The 17286-nt window shown below is 37.5% G+C and overlaps 1 protein-coding gene across 1 annotated transcript in view; it reads right to left on the reverse strand.

The window, feature by feature from the left end:
• Positions 1-3758: 3758 nt before the first annotated feature.
• PSMC6 (proteasome 26S subunit, ATPase 6) overlaps positions 3759-17286 on the reverse strand; it is a 23189-nt gene continuing 9661 nt past the window's right edge. The window contains exons 7-14 of the mRNA XM_004698589.3: positions 16456-16543; positions 15475-15536; positions 15265-15388; positions 14881-14942; positions 11443-11563; positions 11267-11347; positions 5903-5974; positions 3759-4257 (exon numbers count right to left, since the gene is read on the reverse strand). Of these exons, the coding sequence (XP_004698646.2) occupies positions 4139-4257; positions 5903-5974; positions 11267-11347; positions 11443-11563; positions 14881-14942; positions 15265-15388; positions 15475-15536; positions 16456-16543 (729 nt within the window). The 3' untranslated portion in view covers positions 3759-4138. The remainder of the gene's footprint in view (positions 4258-5902; positions 5975-11266; positions 11348-11442; positions 11564-14880; positions 14943-15264; positions 15389-15474; positions 15537-16455; positions 16544-17286) is intronic.

Consider the following 17286-nt stretch of genomic DNA (forward strand, 5'->3'; position numbering starts at 1 on the left):
TCCTGGATTCCCTGTATTTTCAGTTCCTATCTGTATACCCTGGTATTTTCATTTGCTTTCTATGCATGTGAAAACTGGACAAAGAAAAAGGAAGCCCCCAAATAATGATGTCCTAGAATTATGATGTTGGAGAATATTGAATGCCCCATGTAGAATAACAGGTCTATTTTGGAATGCAACCAGAATGCTCCAGAGGCAAGGGTGGTGAGACTTTCTCACATACTTTGGACACGTGATCAGAAGGAACCAGTCCTTGCTTGTTGAATCAGAGTATCAGTGAAAAAAAGGAAGCCTCAAGATGGATTGACATCAAGATGGATTGATTTCACACAGTGACTGCAACAATGGGCTCAGATAGAGCAATGATTGTGAGGATGTTGCAGGAATGGGCAACGTTTGCTTTGTTGTACATGAGAGTGCTGAGTGGGAACTGATTTGACTTCACTGAAGAAAGGTTCCTTCTCTCAGTTTATTGTCACGGATCAGGAAGATGAGGCTGTCTGTTCCCATAAAGACTTAAGTCTCAGAAACCCCATTTAGGGTCACTATGAGCCAGAACCAACTGGTTGACTGTTATTAGGTGCATCAGGAGACTCTGAATGATGCAAATGGTTAATTATTCACTACTAATCAAAAAGTCATTTAAAATAAAAGTCATAAAAAGACAGAAAATAATTAGATATCCAAAAGTCAGGAACTTGCTCTTGAATGTACAAGAGCTAAAGGAAATTGAAGAAATGATGAAGTAAGAGTTGAGCAGAAAGTTGGACAATCAATAAGGTAGACCATAGAATTGACACATTTTTATTTTGGGGTTGGCAAAGAATATTGAGGGGAACTGATCACAATGATCTACATATAACCCACTCTCTGAGGGATGGACAACAGAAAAGTGGGTGAAGGGAGACATTGGTCAGTGCAAAGTGCAAGACATGAAAAAATAATAATTTATAAATTATCAAGTGTTTGTGAGAAGGAGGGGAGAGAAAAAAAATGAGCTGATACCAAGGGCTCAAGTAGAAAGATGTTTTGAAAATGATGGCAACAAATGTACAAATGTGCTTGACACAATGGATGTATGGATTGTGCTAAGAGCTGTATGAGCCCCCAACAAAATTATTGTCTTAGAAGTACGGGGTGGGGGGGGGGGAGTACAGGCAAAACGCTCTTTGGAAGGGAGGTTAGTGAGGCTTTATCTCAAGTACTTTGGACATGTTATCAGGAGAAACCAACCCCTGGAAAAGGCTATCAATTTTGTTAAAAGAGCGGTCACCGAAAAAGATAAAGGTCCTGGAGGAAATGGGTTGACCCAGTGGTTGCAGCAAAGGGTTTACACATGAACAGTTGTGAGGCTGAGGGAGGACTGGTCCGTTGTGTTCTATTGAGCAGAATGCCAAGATGAGTCAGGATCAACACAGCAGCAACCTCAACTACCCTGTTTCCCTGAAAATAAGTGTCTTAAATTAATTTTTGCTCCCAAAGATGCGCTAGGTCTTATTTTCAGGGGATATCTTATTTTTCCATGAAGAATTGGTACATTTATTGTTGAACCAAAAAAAGGGAAATTTATTACCTGTATATGGCACGGTAGTGGTTGTCATCACAAACCAGCATAACTAGGCAAACTGTGAATCCTACAGTATCAAGAATTTCTTGTTACTACCATTATTTCCATGTACAACAATCTATGGTACATTTACTAATTTATTCAATGAGTCATGTCACCATCTTCTGGAACATCATCCTAACAATCCAAACCCTTATTTTCGGGGAGGTCTTATTTTTCAGGGATTGACAAAACTGTAAGTAGGTCTTATTTTCCGGGGATGTCTTACTCTCGGGGAAACAGGGTAGTACATAGTAAACACACACAGGCATCTTTGGCCAAAGACCTAGTAATCTTCCTACAACAGAAAACACCCTTTGGAGCACAGTCTTTGACATAGAAGGGTAGTCATTAAGTTAGACAACTGTTGGGTTAGACAACTGTTTTTGTTTGTATTAATACATGCTTTCTCTGGGCCTGTTAGGTGCCACTGAGTGATTCTGACTCAAAGCAACCCTATGCACAACAGAACAAAACACTGCTCGGTCCTGCGCCAACCTCACAGTGAAAAGCCAGTTGTGAAGAATTTTGTGTTACGTTGTAGTGTAATCATGCTTTGTGAAGGCTTTGGTCTTCACTATGTGCTTCGTCTTTTTGGCTTTCAGCCAGGTTATATGATCTGTTTATCAAGCGTCCAATCCTGATAATGATATAGACTCTATCTAGCTTCTCAGATTTGTTCTACATATAACTTGAGTAAGTATGGTGAAAGGATACAACCCCAACACACACCTTTTCCTGACTTTAAACATGCCGTATCCCCTTGTCCTGTTAGAATGACTGCCTCATGAACACAATGAAGTGTTCTGGAATTCCCACACTTGGTAATGCTAACCATAATCTGTTATAATCAACACAGTTCAATGCCTTTGCATAGTCAATAAAACGTTTGTACACTACACTGCTCTTTTAAAACACAATGCAGCAAATCTTAGAGGCCACAAACTGCAAATTGTAATGGACAAAAGGATCTAATGGAATTAAAAATATTGGACCTAGACCTTTCCTCCAGTTTCTAGTTACTGATAATGGAAAGGTCAGTGACTCAAACCTAGAACCCACTCCCTTGGAGAAAGGTGTGGCGGTTTGCTTCCTTAAAGCTTGCAGCTTGGAAACACTTTGGGACAGTTCTACCTTCCTATCTGCAAGCTATGAATTGCAATTGACTCACAGTAATGAGTTTTTTCCAGTTACTTTCATGTATGAAATATCCTGTTAGCACACATAAAAGAACTGTCTAATAACTTGAATATTAAGTGCCTAGTTCGAAAGCTTTATTTTCTCTACTGCTGTATAATTTGTTGTCTAACTTTTAAGGTTATATAAAGACATAATACCCTAGTAGTGAATTTTAGTTCATTTGAAGAATTTTAATTAACTGCATCATATATTATTCATTTTTCAGTGTGTATGAAACTGCAGTTTTGGTTTGTTTTCTAAACATCATCTTTAGAAAAGTAATCTCACTTGCTATCCAATGATAATTCCCTTATGGAATTTGTTAAAAGTTTTATTACCACCTGATATGAGAAAGGCTAGTGTATAGGTAAGAGAACTTTTCTTTCAAAATTTTCTGACTTCTGCATCACATAAGATACTCATAACTTGATATCCACAAATACCTGAGACTATGGATGAATTTAAGAAATAAACTCCTGAAGGCACAATATATGCAAACTGGTATGTGCACATATGGGGGTGTTTCACAAAAGTTCACGGAAAAATGGAATTTTTTTCCACCAAACTTTTAGAAGCCTCCTCATATGTGACAATTTTCTGGGAAGAGCATTCAAAGCTCACAAGAGAACTATCACCAAAAAAGTCAAGCCACACTTATTAGAAAATATTACTTATAAATACAATCTAAAATAAATTATAGCTTTCAAGGAACAACCTAAATTACAGGAGTTCAGGAGTAGGCAAAGAAATTCTGGACGGAAGACTACATAGTATGGACTTACTACATAGTACGGACACAGACATCTATACTATAAAGAATTAGGTGTTTTATGAATAACTATGTATGTCATGTTTTTAAATAAAATTCAAAAGCACACAATACAAGTTCATTTTGGCAACCAAAAACCGTTTACTTAATAAACAACATAGGAAACCGTGGTAAATGTACTCTTAGAAAAGACACAAAAATAAATGTAGGCGAACCGAATCAAATATTTTATTATTCAACTTTTTGGGATGAAGAAAACAAATGATATAAAATAAGTCATAGGAAATGTTCTCTGGTACTACTATCTAAAACCATTTTTAATGGTTTATAAAATGCTCACCCAGCAAATACAAAAAGCATCAACACTCTTTAATTCTGCTGCAATAAATGCAACATTAACAAACATACAAATTTCTTTTGTACCATTCTCAAAGTAGACTTGCTGAATTACTAATTTATATGTTATTCAAACATTTTTATTCATACACTTTTAATGAAATCACTGCCAATACATACATTATTTTCCTTAACTTTATTTTTACATCAGGCCATTGTCATGCAGCCACTAAAAACCTTACAGTAAATTACACAGGTTTGTAGTCCAATTTAGACTCTAGCTTCTTAGAATCAGCCACTTTTCTGACTGCTTTCATGAAGTCTTCCTGTACTACAAAATCATGATCCGCACGAATTGCAAACATACCTGTGGAGAATAAAACAATGTGAGTGCTATACAGACAATCCCTGAACTACTATTAGTTCATTATAAGAAAACCAAATAATGTCACTTCTACGGAGTAGGCTTGGTGGTGCTGTCAGGTAGGGGAACCTGCTAACATGGGGTCTGCATTCAAACCCACCAGCTGCTCTGTGGAAGAGAGACGAAGCTATCTGCGCCCATAAAGATTTATAGCCTCAAAAGCCCTATAGAGGGCCACTGGATTGGAAAACACTTGATGGTGGTCGATTGGGTGTTACTGTTCATTTGTTTTACAGGGTAGATATGGAAGAACCTATATTTGCTCTTTGTTCAATTAATTTTCATAACTATAGTGAACATTATTTCCCAAACCAGAAAGCAGCTGAGGACATCTGAGTATTTAAAATGGGGACTATATAAAAGTCAACACAGTCTTTTCATCCAATAGCATCTCTAATAAAAATTAAAATAACCATTAACACATTGTAAGCAGGAATGTTTCTGTTTTTTAACTGTACAGGTAACAATTTCTTGGGGGTAGTGAGTACATTCATGGTTTGGGAAAAAGCTAAACAGTCATTTTCATTGCTAAGAATCAAAGACTTAAGAGAATAGAAAACTATAAATGGTGAACAGTGGGCCCTAACAAACATTAGTGCCATTTTTTTTTTTTTTCCATTAGTGCCATTATTTAAGCATTAAAATTTATGGAGTTAAAATTAACATTTTTACTTATCTCTCGTTTCCAAGGATTACAATTCATTTGTTTCCATTGGTTATTACTTGACAAAGTAATGTTTTTTGCGTGTGTGGCTGCTGTGCCGTGGATATAGGTCAGACTTAAGCCAATCTCATCTTCATAGGCTATGCCTAGTAAGGTATCACCCTCTACAGACCAAGTAAGTCTTAGTAGTAATGCCACTGAGGAGCTGCCTGTAGTAATCTGTATGTTGAGAACCCAATCCTGATACTCCATTCTCCTTTATGGCTTCTCACATTTGTTCAGTATATAAATTGAGTAAGTCAGGTTGTAAAGCCACCTGGTGCCAGAAATAAAAATCGGATCACAAAATCCACATGGCAAAGTATACTCAAGAATTACAAATTTCACACAAACTGAGTCAACAAAGAATCCAATCCATAAATCATTCTGTCAAAGCTTACTGGTCAGAGACAGTATGAGAAAGCATGTTATCCACTTTTCAGTCGATAACCACTGGTGCTGGCTCCTGACTGAAGCCACAGGTTAGGTAAGACAACCTCAGATTGAGCTCCAGGGGCCGTTATCCTGCCACGTGCATGTCTTTCCACTTCTGTCCTAAGGTACCCTACACTGCACAGGAGCTGATGCCCCCAAGGACAAATCTCCCCACGGGAGGGATGAGAGGCGATAAGCAAATGCTCTACTCTCCCATCTTTCAGATAATTCTGGAAGGCATTCTGAGTTTCTCAGAGGTCTGCCTACAATAGCACCTCAACAGTGTACTCTTTTATTCACCTAGCCTCTTCCCACTTCATCTTTCTGTTCTCTCTTTCCTGATTCCTGAAATCAATTTTTAAAAAGACAAGTCCTTGTAGAGCTCAGGCTCTGCTTTGGGGTAGATTGAAAAAAATGATGATCAATAATAGTAGAGCTTTAACTCCTTACCTGCTTCGGTGCAAACATTTCTCAAGTCTGCTCCATTAAAGCCATCTGAAAGCTTCACAATTGCTTCATAATCTATTTATGAAAAAATATGGGCTATTAGAAAAAGATTAGACATCTTGATTTAAGCCCACACAGAAAATCTACACTGTAAAACTTGATTTGATCAGTGAAGTGTCATTCCTGTCAATAACTCACCATACTAATGACCAAACACAAGACTTCTGTCAAGCAAATCAGTGTCAAGCAGAAACACACATTTCTGAAACTTTAAAACCAGGAATGTTATCAAAATCTAATGCATGTTGAGAATGATGAGGGTAATGAATGTACAAATGTGCTTTGCACAATTGATGTATGTATGAATTGTGACAAGAGTTGTATGAGCCCCTAATAAAACGATTAAAAAATATAATGCATGTTCCTATGCAGGGATTTATAAAGCTGTGCACACGTGAATTTCATGAGGGTAGTAAAAAGTATTGCTATTATAGGCTCTAGTTCATACCTATGTGGGCTGTATTCTAAACAAAATGTGGAAGCAGTGGGTGGCTGTGGGCCAGTTCTCTCAGTGATATACTGTCCGAAGTCTCATTAGGACGCCTTCAAAAAGCAAATAAAGGTACAATCAAAACAGTAGGGTCTGCCGGCCACTTAATTCATGGTAGAGGGTCAGCTCAGAAAGTTATGAGAAGTATTAGGGGGGGAGGGGAGAGCCCTAAATAGACAATCACGATACACTTCTCCAAAGAGTGAAAAACTGCACTGGTAGGAAAAAGACCGCGAACTGTTTCACAACCCGACAGTGGACTTGTTCCGTTCTGAGGGGACCAAGGGCTACCCTTTACGAATGTCCTTGGGAAACTTTACCCCATCCACCTTACAGCCCTGATCTTACCCCTTAAACCAAAACTTGAACCGTACAAAGCTTTAACGTTCAAAACCATCTGTATCCACAATGAGGTTTACTTTAATTACAGAAGTCAATTCTAAACTATACCAAAAACAGTCATCAGTCACAAATTCACGATATGGAATTTTAAAATGGTAGAGCTGGCCTGGGCTACCTTTCTGGTTTCTGTGTAGATTTTAAAAAGGGACGTATTTGGTCTATAATAACAATAATAGCTCAGTGGTCTTTCTACCTATAAGATAAGAATAAATTGAAATGCTGTTGGTTAAACGTAGCAGCCACAGATTTGATCCCAGACAAGGAGAGAGAAAAGGAATCCCTGAGTGTGGTAAATAGCTGGCTAAGTGCCGGGTTCCTAACCAAAAGGTTGGCAGTTATAACCCACCCAGAGGCTTCTTGGAAGGAAAGCCATGATCTGCTTACAAAAGGTCACCGCCAGGAGAACCCATAGTTCTTAACCATGGGTTTTAACTACGAGTCAAAATGTACTCAGCAGCACTGGCCTGCTTGTTTTTAGGAAACGAAGGAAGAACAATGGCACAGGCTACAACTGTGAATAACTGATGAAACACACAATCAGACAATCTAGAATTCACAAATCTCTATTCGAAAGCATGATAGATATTCATTAATTAGTCCTCATCAGGGTCAAGTTTGTTGTAAGCTTCCTGAGAGCAGAGATCTTTAAGCACAGCACTACCTCTGGTTTTTAGCTCATATTTGTAGAAAAACCTTTAAGTGGTTATTTATTAGCTCAGTTTCTCCAGCACAAAACTCTTACAAGAGTAGTGAACTTAGTAAGAAATAATAATGAACTACTTGTAATTCGTTTAGAACATTCAACTCCTCAAGGGCTTTTAAAACTGCCTAGCAATTTTAACAGATCCCCCTAAACCAGAAGTCAAGAAGCCTTTTCTACAATGGTTGGATAACAAGTAAACTAGCCTTTGTGGCCAAGCAGCTGTTGAAATTATCCAACTCTCCCAGTGCAGTGGGAAAGCAGCCATAGAATAATCCATGAATAAATGGGGGTGGCTCCATTCCAACAAGCTTTAAAATCATCAGGCAGATAGAATGCTGCCTGTCAGTTTGCCAGATAATTGTCTAGTCTATCCTAGATTATCCTAGTCTCATTTCCATATGCTCAGTTATTTCATACCTTCTCTTATGTCCTTAAGTCTCTTAACACTCTTTCCCCATCATTATGCAATTTGCTTATTTCACTCAAAGAAACAGAAACAACCAGAAGAAAATTTAATCAAGTCCCTACCATCTCTACAAGCTTGTTTTAATCAGTACCTTATCTCGCTGTCCCTCTTATTTGCACAACTGAATTTGCAGTCTACTCTCTTAAACCAGATCAACCCCTCCTCAAGGAATGCGCATGAAGTTCTCTTTCCGTACATTATTCCCAGCAACACACACAGAGGAGAACTGCGCAAGGCTGTGAATCTTTCCGGAAGAAGAAAGCCTCATCTTCCCACAGAGCAGCTGGTGGTTTTCAACTCCTGATCTTGCAGTGCCAGCCCCAAGGGTAACCCACCATGCCACCAGCCCGCCTACAAGGCCACCAGGGCTCTTTAATTTTTTTTAGTTTTCTCTATTTTTGTTGATGGCAACTCCATTCCCAATAAACTGGAGGATCTTCTACACTTACCATTACTTTCGTGTTTGAAAGTTTTTTATAATCGAGTGAAATTCTACCGTTTCTCCATTCAAACTCCTTGACCAGCACATAGCTCACTAAAAAGCCAAAGCCTCTTTAAGGCTCTACATACCGTATATACTCGAGTATAAGCCACCTGAATATCCGCCGAGGCACCCAATTTTACTACAAAAAACGGCATTAAAAATGTGCTCAGAAAAACTCAGCTTATACTTAGGTACATACGGTAATCTGCTCTTCATGATTTTGCTTGCTACCACTGTCCTATTTACTGTCAGATGCCTGGGACTCCATGCTGTTTCTTAATTGAACCTGGCTGGGTCCTGCCTCAGAGTCTGACACTTCGTACTCCCACTCCATGAACCAACCCCTACTCCCTTTCCCATATTTTTAGTTGCTTCATTTTCTCCAGGTATCATCTACTTGATACAGCTTTTCTTGTTCCTCGCTCACCCCATTTAAAAATGTACACTCATGTCCACTCCTGGCATTACTTAGCTCTATTTTCTTGCTTGATTTTTCTCTACAACGTATCACAATCTAATAAGTTATAAATTTACTTTTCCTGTTAGGTACAGGGATAATCCCTAGAATAGGAACGAGCTTTATCAATAAATCTGTCTTCTTTTTTTTTTTTTGTAAACTTTAAATTATAATTTTAAGATAAATCTGTCTTTAAGTAAATTCGTACATAATTAAAAGTTAGCCACAGTTAGTTCTCACCTCACATCGGTAAAATATTTGTCTTAGTACATAGAGTATCTTTCAGTGCATAAAAAGTACTCAAGGGACACTTCCAGATCTACAAAAGTATTGTAACATAATAATATTGTAAGAGTGTTTTGATGTGGCCATATGACCGAGAAGTAACAAAGTCCACGTAGTAGAAGCACACCAGCCTATATGATCATGAGGTATCGATGGGATCAGGGATCAGGCATCAAAGACCCAGAAAAAACAATCAATGTGAATGAGGAGGAGTGTGGAGTAGAGACCTAAAGCCCATCCATCACCTGTAGACAACTGGACATGCACTTACAGAAGGGTCATAAGGAAGAGACGAGCCAGTCAGGGTGCAGTATAGCACCAATGAAACATAGAACTTTCCTCTAGTTCTTTAATGCTTCTTCGCCCCCACTATCATGATCCCAGTTCTACCTTACAAATCTGGCTAGACCAGAGCATGTACACGGGTACAGATAAAAGCTGGAAACACAGGGAATCCAGGACACATAAACCCATCAGGACCAGCAATAACAGGAAGGTAACGGAAAGGTGAGGAGGAGAAAGGGGAATCCAATCACAATGATCTACATATAACCCTCTCCCAGGGGGGAAGGACAACAGAAAAGTGGGTGAAGGACAACAGAAAAGTGGGTGAAGGGAGACATCAGTCAGTGTAAGATATGAAAAAATAATAACAATTTATAAATTATCAAGGGTGAGGGAGGGAGGGAAAAAATGAGTTGATAATACCAAGGGCTCAAGTGTGGGGAGAAGGGAGTCCCCAACAAATCATCACAGGTCCAGTAGGCACAATTGTACAGCGATAATAAGTAAAGATTACAGTAAAGTAAAATGGGGTACTGTGGGAAACAGAAGAATTTCTCCCAAGTTGTCTCCCCCAAATATATGCCAAACTTAGCTGCCTGCGAATGACTATACACTTGGAGGTCATCAGGAGTAGATCAGGGGATCATTCTCCCTAAGAGCTATTGGTCATCTAGACCAAGCAGACACCACTGTTTATCCCACAAGTAGGGTCCACACCCTTCTGATAAGGATAATTTCCTTGTAGAAGACCCCAGAGAGGTCAAACCCACCCAAGGATGACCAAGGTTAGGCTGCCATCATGAATCTAGGGTCCACCCGTCTTGTCACGTGTATACCCTTAGTCCTTCCCATTCCTATGGGCATACCCCTTGCTCATCCTCTTCCTATCATGCTTAGGCCTATCATACATCCCCTTCCTATGATGTGAAAGCCTATTGTACTGCCCCTTCCAGTGACGTGTGGTTACCTGTAACTATGCCTCCCGAAGGAGATATAACCTTTGGTTAGCAATAAAATTGAGAGACTCTCTCCTGCTCTCTTGGCCGGGCTCCTGCCACGAAGACCACCAAGCGGGACTGAGGTGAGCATGCTACCATGAATTGTGTCTGACTCCATTATTCCAATCTCTCCTCTACCTCTCATGTTCTCAATGACTTTACTATAATCTTTACTTATTATCGCTGTACAATTGCACCTACCAGACACATAATGATGTGCTAGGGGCTAGCTTCCCCTTGCAGTCAAATATGCTACCAGCATCATTTCAAGAAGAAAATGATGCTGGTAGCGTATGTACAAATGTGCTTGATACAATCGATGATGTATGGATTGTTTTAAGAGTTGTGAGAGCCCCCAATAAAATAATTTGGAAAAATAAAGTGTTTTGATGTACATGCAAATAGTGGTTATTTGTTATTACAAACCACTCTACTTACCTCAAATTTCTACTAAAACAAGGCTTTATGGGAACTGATTAACAAAGAGGTTGTACCGAAGTTGGATATTTGTTACCCAGGGAGTGTATAAGTTTAAGGAGACAGGGGTTTCCCTGTTTTGTTCTTTACTATATCCTCAGCACTTAGAATAATTCCTAACATACAGTAGACACAATAAATATTTACGGAATTTAAAAACCACAGTTGCTGAATTTAAAACCAAATGCAGATCATCAGTAACATCCAATAACGCTTTACTTCATTTTCCAAATATAAAAACATGTAAGTTGCTTCCTTACCTATTTCACCATGCTTTGTAATGGGACCTGCATGAATTTTCAATATATCTAATCTTGCTTGCTCATTTGGTAAATCAATATCTGAAAATAAAAAATTTGTAGTCAGGTTTTGGGATTTGCTTTTAGGAAAAGCCATAGAAGAAGTGAAACGGAGGGAGGTAAAAGCGTTCACGTACGTATTTTTCTATCCAATCTTCCTGGACGCAGCAAAGCAGGATCCAGTGTATCTGGTCTGTTTGTAGCCATGATCATTTTCACTCTATGTAGAGTATCAAATCCATCCATTTGATTCAGTAACTAAAAACATATTTGTAAATAAAATAAAAAAATTTTACAAAATATCCCAAGCATTAAAAAATACGTATATAAAGCACAACTTTTATATGCTAAATGAAATGAAAAGAACTGCTCACAGAAATGTGACTCACAACAGCCATCTGACTTTTTTTCCTGAAGTTCCAAGATAGATTACATATAACCCCTCCAAAAAATATAATTTGTCGGGTTTAAGTAGAGAAAATGTTTTGAGAATGATGAGGGCAATGAATGTACAAATGCGCTTTACACAAATGATGTGATAAGAGTTGTATGAGGCCCTAATAAAATTATCTAAAATAAATAAATAAAAATATAATTTGTCTTGGATTTTAGGCCTATTCCTGAGGTTACTTAGGGCACTGATTCAGAAAATTCCACTGGATAAATTGCATCAGCTCTAGTTTCTTAGATATGGTCTTCCACTATTTTGAGCTATTAAGTTATATTTTATAAATTTATCATCCTAGTTTTAAATATGAGAAGAATTCTGACCCACAAATTACAAGAATTACACTAAAAAGGTAAGAAATATGTGGGAAAAAATAGATATTAAGGGATTTCTGAGGGAAGCTGTGTATGGGCCCATGGTGTCTAGGTGGTTACACATTGAACTGCCAATTATAAGGTCAGAAGTTCGAACCCACCAGTCACTCTGCAGCCTTTAAAATATGTAAATGTATGGAAACTCAAAGGGGCAGTTATAGGTATCTCTGTCCTACAGAGTCACTATGAATTAGATTCAATTAGATGATAACTGGTTTTTCTTTCTGATATGAAAGGCTGTGCAATATATACAGAGACTACAAGTTGGATACTGTAATGCTCAGAACATGGCCTGATAAGAGTGGAAAATAAAAAAGAAAATTGAAAAAGCTCCTATGAGTATATGGATGGTGTGAGGGTAATTTAGTGAAGATGTTTAAACTTCGTAACAATTTTCATAAGCATTTTGAAGACCTATGTTTTTCTTCAAATTGTGCAATATTTCAGAACACATTTTAATATAAAAAAGTCAATGGATAATTATGTTAAATATTACAGAGGGGAGGTTGACTCCAAGCATCTTTATAAGAAAAATTCTAACTTTTCTTTTAAGAGTTTCTATGCACAGATAGAGAAGTTGTGCCATCTTATAACAACAAAAATAACTGGAACATATTTATTTTAATAAAGGAATTTGAACTCTGAGAAACCCATTTTGAGTTTCAGGACATTTGAATCTCTACTTATACCAAACTCCCAGCCAGTCAATCAACTGTGACTCACAGCAACCCTACAGGACAAAGCAGAATGTCCATGTGGGTTTCTGAGGCGGTAATCTTTATGGGAGCAGCAAATCTCATCTTCTCTTGTAGAGAGGTTTGATGGGCTTGGAATAGCTGACCTTGTCGTTAACAGTCAAACATATAACCCACTATAGCATCAGGGCTCCTTATTTGCTACATAGTAATTCTTATTTCTAGCGCTCCTTTAGGTTAACAAATTGGAACTTTTTGCTATTCAGTTTCTAACAAAGGTGAAGTGATACTTGGGGGGGGAAATCAAGTTCATGTAATTTACACTGTTCAAGTATATCTTTGTATCAGAGGACATCATGTAAGGTATACATAACTTGATCTAAATATTTAGTGCAACACAAACTACTTTAAATAAAGCCAGCATGCATTTCCTCTATTTCAGGCTAGCTGATGCTACATTAAAATAGCATGATTCTTGGGGGGTGAGCAAAATGGACAATGGTATATGGCTTATGTTCTCAAATATTAGATTTGAAAGGGGAGAACTGGTACCATTTTTGGAATCACTAGGTCAAATATCCTCAGGGACAAGTTTAACATCTGAGGCACCAAAATGTGTGTGGCCAGGATTTTCACCAGTATATTTTTATAGTTATCAAACACTGTAACACCACCAAGAGCTTCCATCTAGTAAGAACTAAGAACTAAACTATATATTGATCGATTTCCAATGTTCATTTTCATACAATTACTTCTTAAAATAAAAATAAAATCTAACATAGAAAGTACATGTGGTATGCCAAACAAAGCTTTACATTAGGGTAATTGGTTATAAAGATTTCTTTTAAAACAAATTTGATAATATACTCTATTTTTCAAATGAATCTATTCTACATAGAACTACCAAGACACCACATAATTATTTTCTCCCTCTCTCAAAGTTCTATTTTTTAAAAGGATGAAAATCTAATAGCATTAAACAAATAATGTGAATTACAATCTACTTATCAGTTACATGAATAAAACTAGCGGTTGGCATGGCTTTAAAATACCTCGAATTAAGGTTCCTAAGAGACTCTAAGTTGTTTTAAAATGACACCGAGCATGTCAATATAATTAATGAAAGGTAATTTTCACATAGGTCTGGTGAAAGAATGAATGTCTCAAGAGATAAGACTTTGCGTCATCCACCAGTGTCTCCTATTTTTTATGTGCAGAAGTGGGGAAATAAACTTGGGATTTTGTCAAATTTACATACAATCTAATTTGGACAGAGCAAAAAGAAAGTGGGTAAAGGCTTTATGTATATTCTACCACCCCCTGTGAGACACTGGTCATTCACAGTAAAATCCTTGCCTTCCATGTGGGAGGCCTTGCTTAAACTCCACGCCAACTTGTCAATGGAGTTGCTATGATGAACAAGTTTCAGTGGAGAAACTAGGAAGAAAGACTTGGAAAACAACTTCCAAAATCAGCCAATGAAACCTTATGGATCACAACAATCCAATCCACAACAACGTAACAGGGCATTTTGGAGGACTGGACAGTATTTCTGTCAGTTGTGCATGAGCCAAGGGCCAACTAGACCACAGCTAACAGAAGTACCATCCGCTCATGCACCTTCTTTGATTAGCAAATCTACTAGGTATTTTACTTGCCTTTTAATACCAGCAAAAAGAGTGGTTCTTAGTGTAGTCTCATCCATAATTATAACTCAATTATTGCAAATGGTTTTTGTTATTTATAAATTGTTTTCCTAGTTTCAAGATGCACATTCACAACATCAAAACTCAACCCACAATTTAAATATCTGAATGACTAACCTTCTCAAAATAAATAAATAGCACAGATGAACATCAACTAGAATTTTGTATTTGTCCTTATTATTTTCTAATAGAGGTTATGGAAGAGAAACATGTTTATTAAATATTTTCAAACGTTCCATTTAAAATGTGTTCTGTTCAAAGCATACACCTTTTGGCCTTCAAATATGGAATGTTCAGTTCTCCATTTAATCAACATTTGACTTCATTGTAAAGCCCCTCTACCAAGTATTACCTCCATTAGGGTTCTCTGAATCTCTCTATCAGCTGAAGTACCCTCGGAAAAACGACGACCACCTAAAACAATAGATTTGGAAACTTATATGCATTACTCTTTCTTCCATCATCATCACTTAAGAAAACAATGTGATAGTGAAATTAAATTGTAAGAATTAAACAGAAAAAATTATAACTAATTTTAGTACAAGGTTTTTCATTTTTCTCAACGGCAAAAGCTCTGTTCTCTAAGAATCCTTTAAAAGGAGCATCTAATTCATTGTACTACATATATTCCACCCAAGTTGCAATCAGAAGTGAAACGAAGGTCTTAATCCTTTCAAAGGGTCTTAATCCTTTCAAGGGAATGTTTACAGTAAATTTTAGAAGATGTTATTCTTACCAATAGCATCTATTTCATCCATAAAAATGATGCATGGCTGATGGTCCCTGGCATAATTAAACATTTCTCTGATCAAGCGAGCACTTTCACCAATGTACTTGTCTACAATAGAACTAGATACAACCTAATTAAAGGAAAAACATAACAGTAAACATAAGAGAATTGCAATAAAATTTAATTTGAGCAATACTGAAAGAATGACGCCTTTACCTTTAAGAAATTGCAGTCCAATTGACTAGCCACAGCTCGTGCCAGGAGTGTTTTTCCTGTACCTGGAATGGCAAAATTCAGTCCGAATTAGATGGGAAGTAAAACAAAATTTCAAAAGTCTTTTAAAGAGATTTTAATCTATTGTTACAGTGACTGACCGTCCATCAAACCATGACTTTATAGCATCAAGCATTGGTTACGAGAATATTATGCAATTCTTTCAAAGGTTGACATATTTCATTGTACAATATTTAAAAAGCGCATGGGATGTTCACATTACTCATGTCATCAGAAGAGTCTTAAATATGAAGAAGTTATCAAGTTTACAATGCCAGGTAGTTTTTCTCAAAACTTTTAATAACTGCTTAAAAACTCAAATTTGATCACTGCCAGTTGATGTCAGCTGTTTTCTTTAAAATGATTAGCTCATTTCTTTTCATTTAAAAGAAAAAAAACAAAACTGTGCTCCTAAACTAAGCATTAATGACTATAACTACCAGCTATTTTATATGCCTCTCAATCTCAGTAATACAGAGAGAAAAAGTGATTTCGGAGCAGCCTCATCCATAATTATACTCACTTATTGGAGAGAAGAAAACAAGCAGCTAATGTGGCCACACAAATAAGTGCACCAGTGCCTTTTCTACACAATTAGTCTGCTTCGTTATGCAGAAGTACCATCTGTGGTTTTCCCAATCAAACCAAACACAAGGATCAAAATCCCAGGAGGGGTTTCACGGATGCCCAGAGATCTATGAACCAATTTGAAGACTGTGGCACTAGGAACGCATAGTAAGACATGAGTATATACTAGGAGCCCAGAGAAGACTAAGCATGCCTTAAGAGTCCACCGATATACCTCTTACCCCAGCATGACTCTGAAAGGCAGGGAGGTGGAAAATGGCCCTATCAAATTTCCCTCCCCACCCTAGTTGCTTCACTCACTCATTCGTTTAATGACAGCAATAGTTCAGCACCAACCTGGTGGTCCATATAACAAACAGCCTTTGGGAGGTATTATTCCTACACGCTGGAACAATTCTGGGTTTGTAAGGGGTAGTTCTATTACCTAGAAAAGAAGTTACATGTTTCTTAAAGTTAGTAAAGATTTTGATGTACGTTCAAATAAAATAGCATAGTTAAGGATCTACATCATAATTCCTAAGAGATTTGGAATGCCACATTACCTAAGATCACTTTATATTAGATGTTTTTGCTTCAAGTATTTTTACTTTTGAATTAATAAAAAAAAAAAAAATCAACAAACCACACAACTGAGGTCGTAGTTAAATAGGCATGTAATTTTTCGATGCACATTTGAATTGTACATGTAAAATGTTCATTTTTAACAATTTAAAATGTTCAATTTGTTCATTTCTAGAGTGGATCTGGTAAATTACTCTTAAAATAAAAGTTATCCAGCATCTAGGAGAAGTTAGAGATCCTGTCAGTATTAGAGCAACACCAAGCTAGTGGAGAGGAAGGACTAAGAGGTGGAATAAGGGAGAAAGGGATGGTGGGGCAGGAGGAAGCAAAAAGAAACAGAGGCAAGCAAAGGCAGCAAAGACATGGATAGGGAGATTAACAGAGGTGTGCACTTGTGCAAATACATTAAAACATAACAATAGCAGTATTGGCCTACGTACATATATTTATAAGACAATACACTGAGGCTGCAGCCAGGCCTTGGTCCTCGGCTCATTTTCCCTCAATACAAGAACACTTTGTTCTAACAAACTGGCATTCGGTGATGCTCACCACCACCACCACCACCCCACCCACCACCACCCCCGCCATACACACACACACACA

The sequence above is a fragment of the Echinops telfairi genome, unplaced genomic scaffold (genome assembly GCF_000313985.2).
Source record: "Echinops telfairi isolate 266 unplaced genomic scaffold, ASM31398v2 ScPeMD7_18;HRSCAF=68, whole genome shotgun sequence".
Classification (NCBI taxonomy): domain Eukaryota; kingdom Metazoa; phylum Chordata; class Mammalia; order Afrosoricida; family Tenrecidae; genus Echinops; species Echinops telfairi.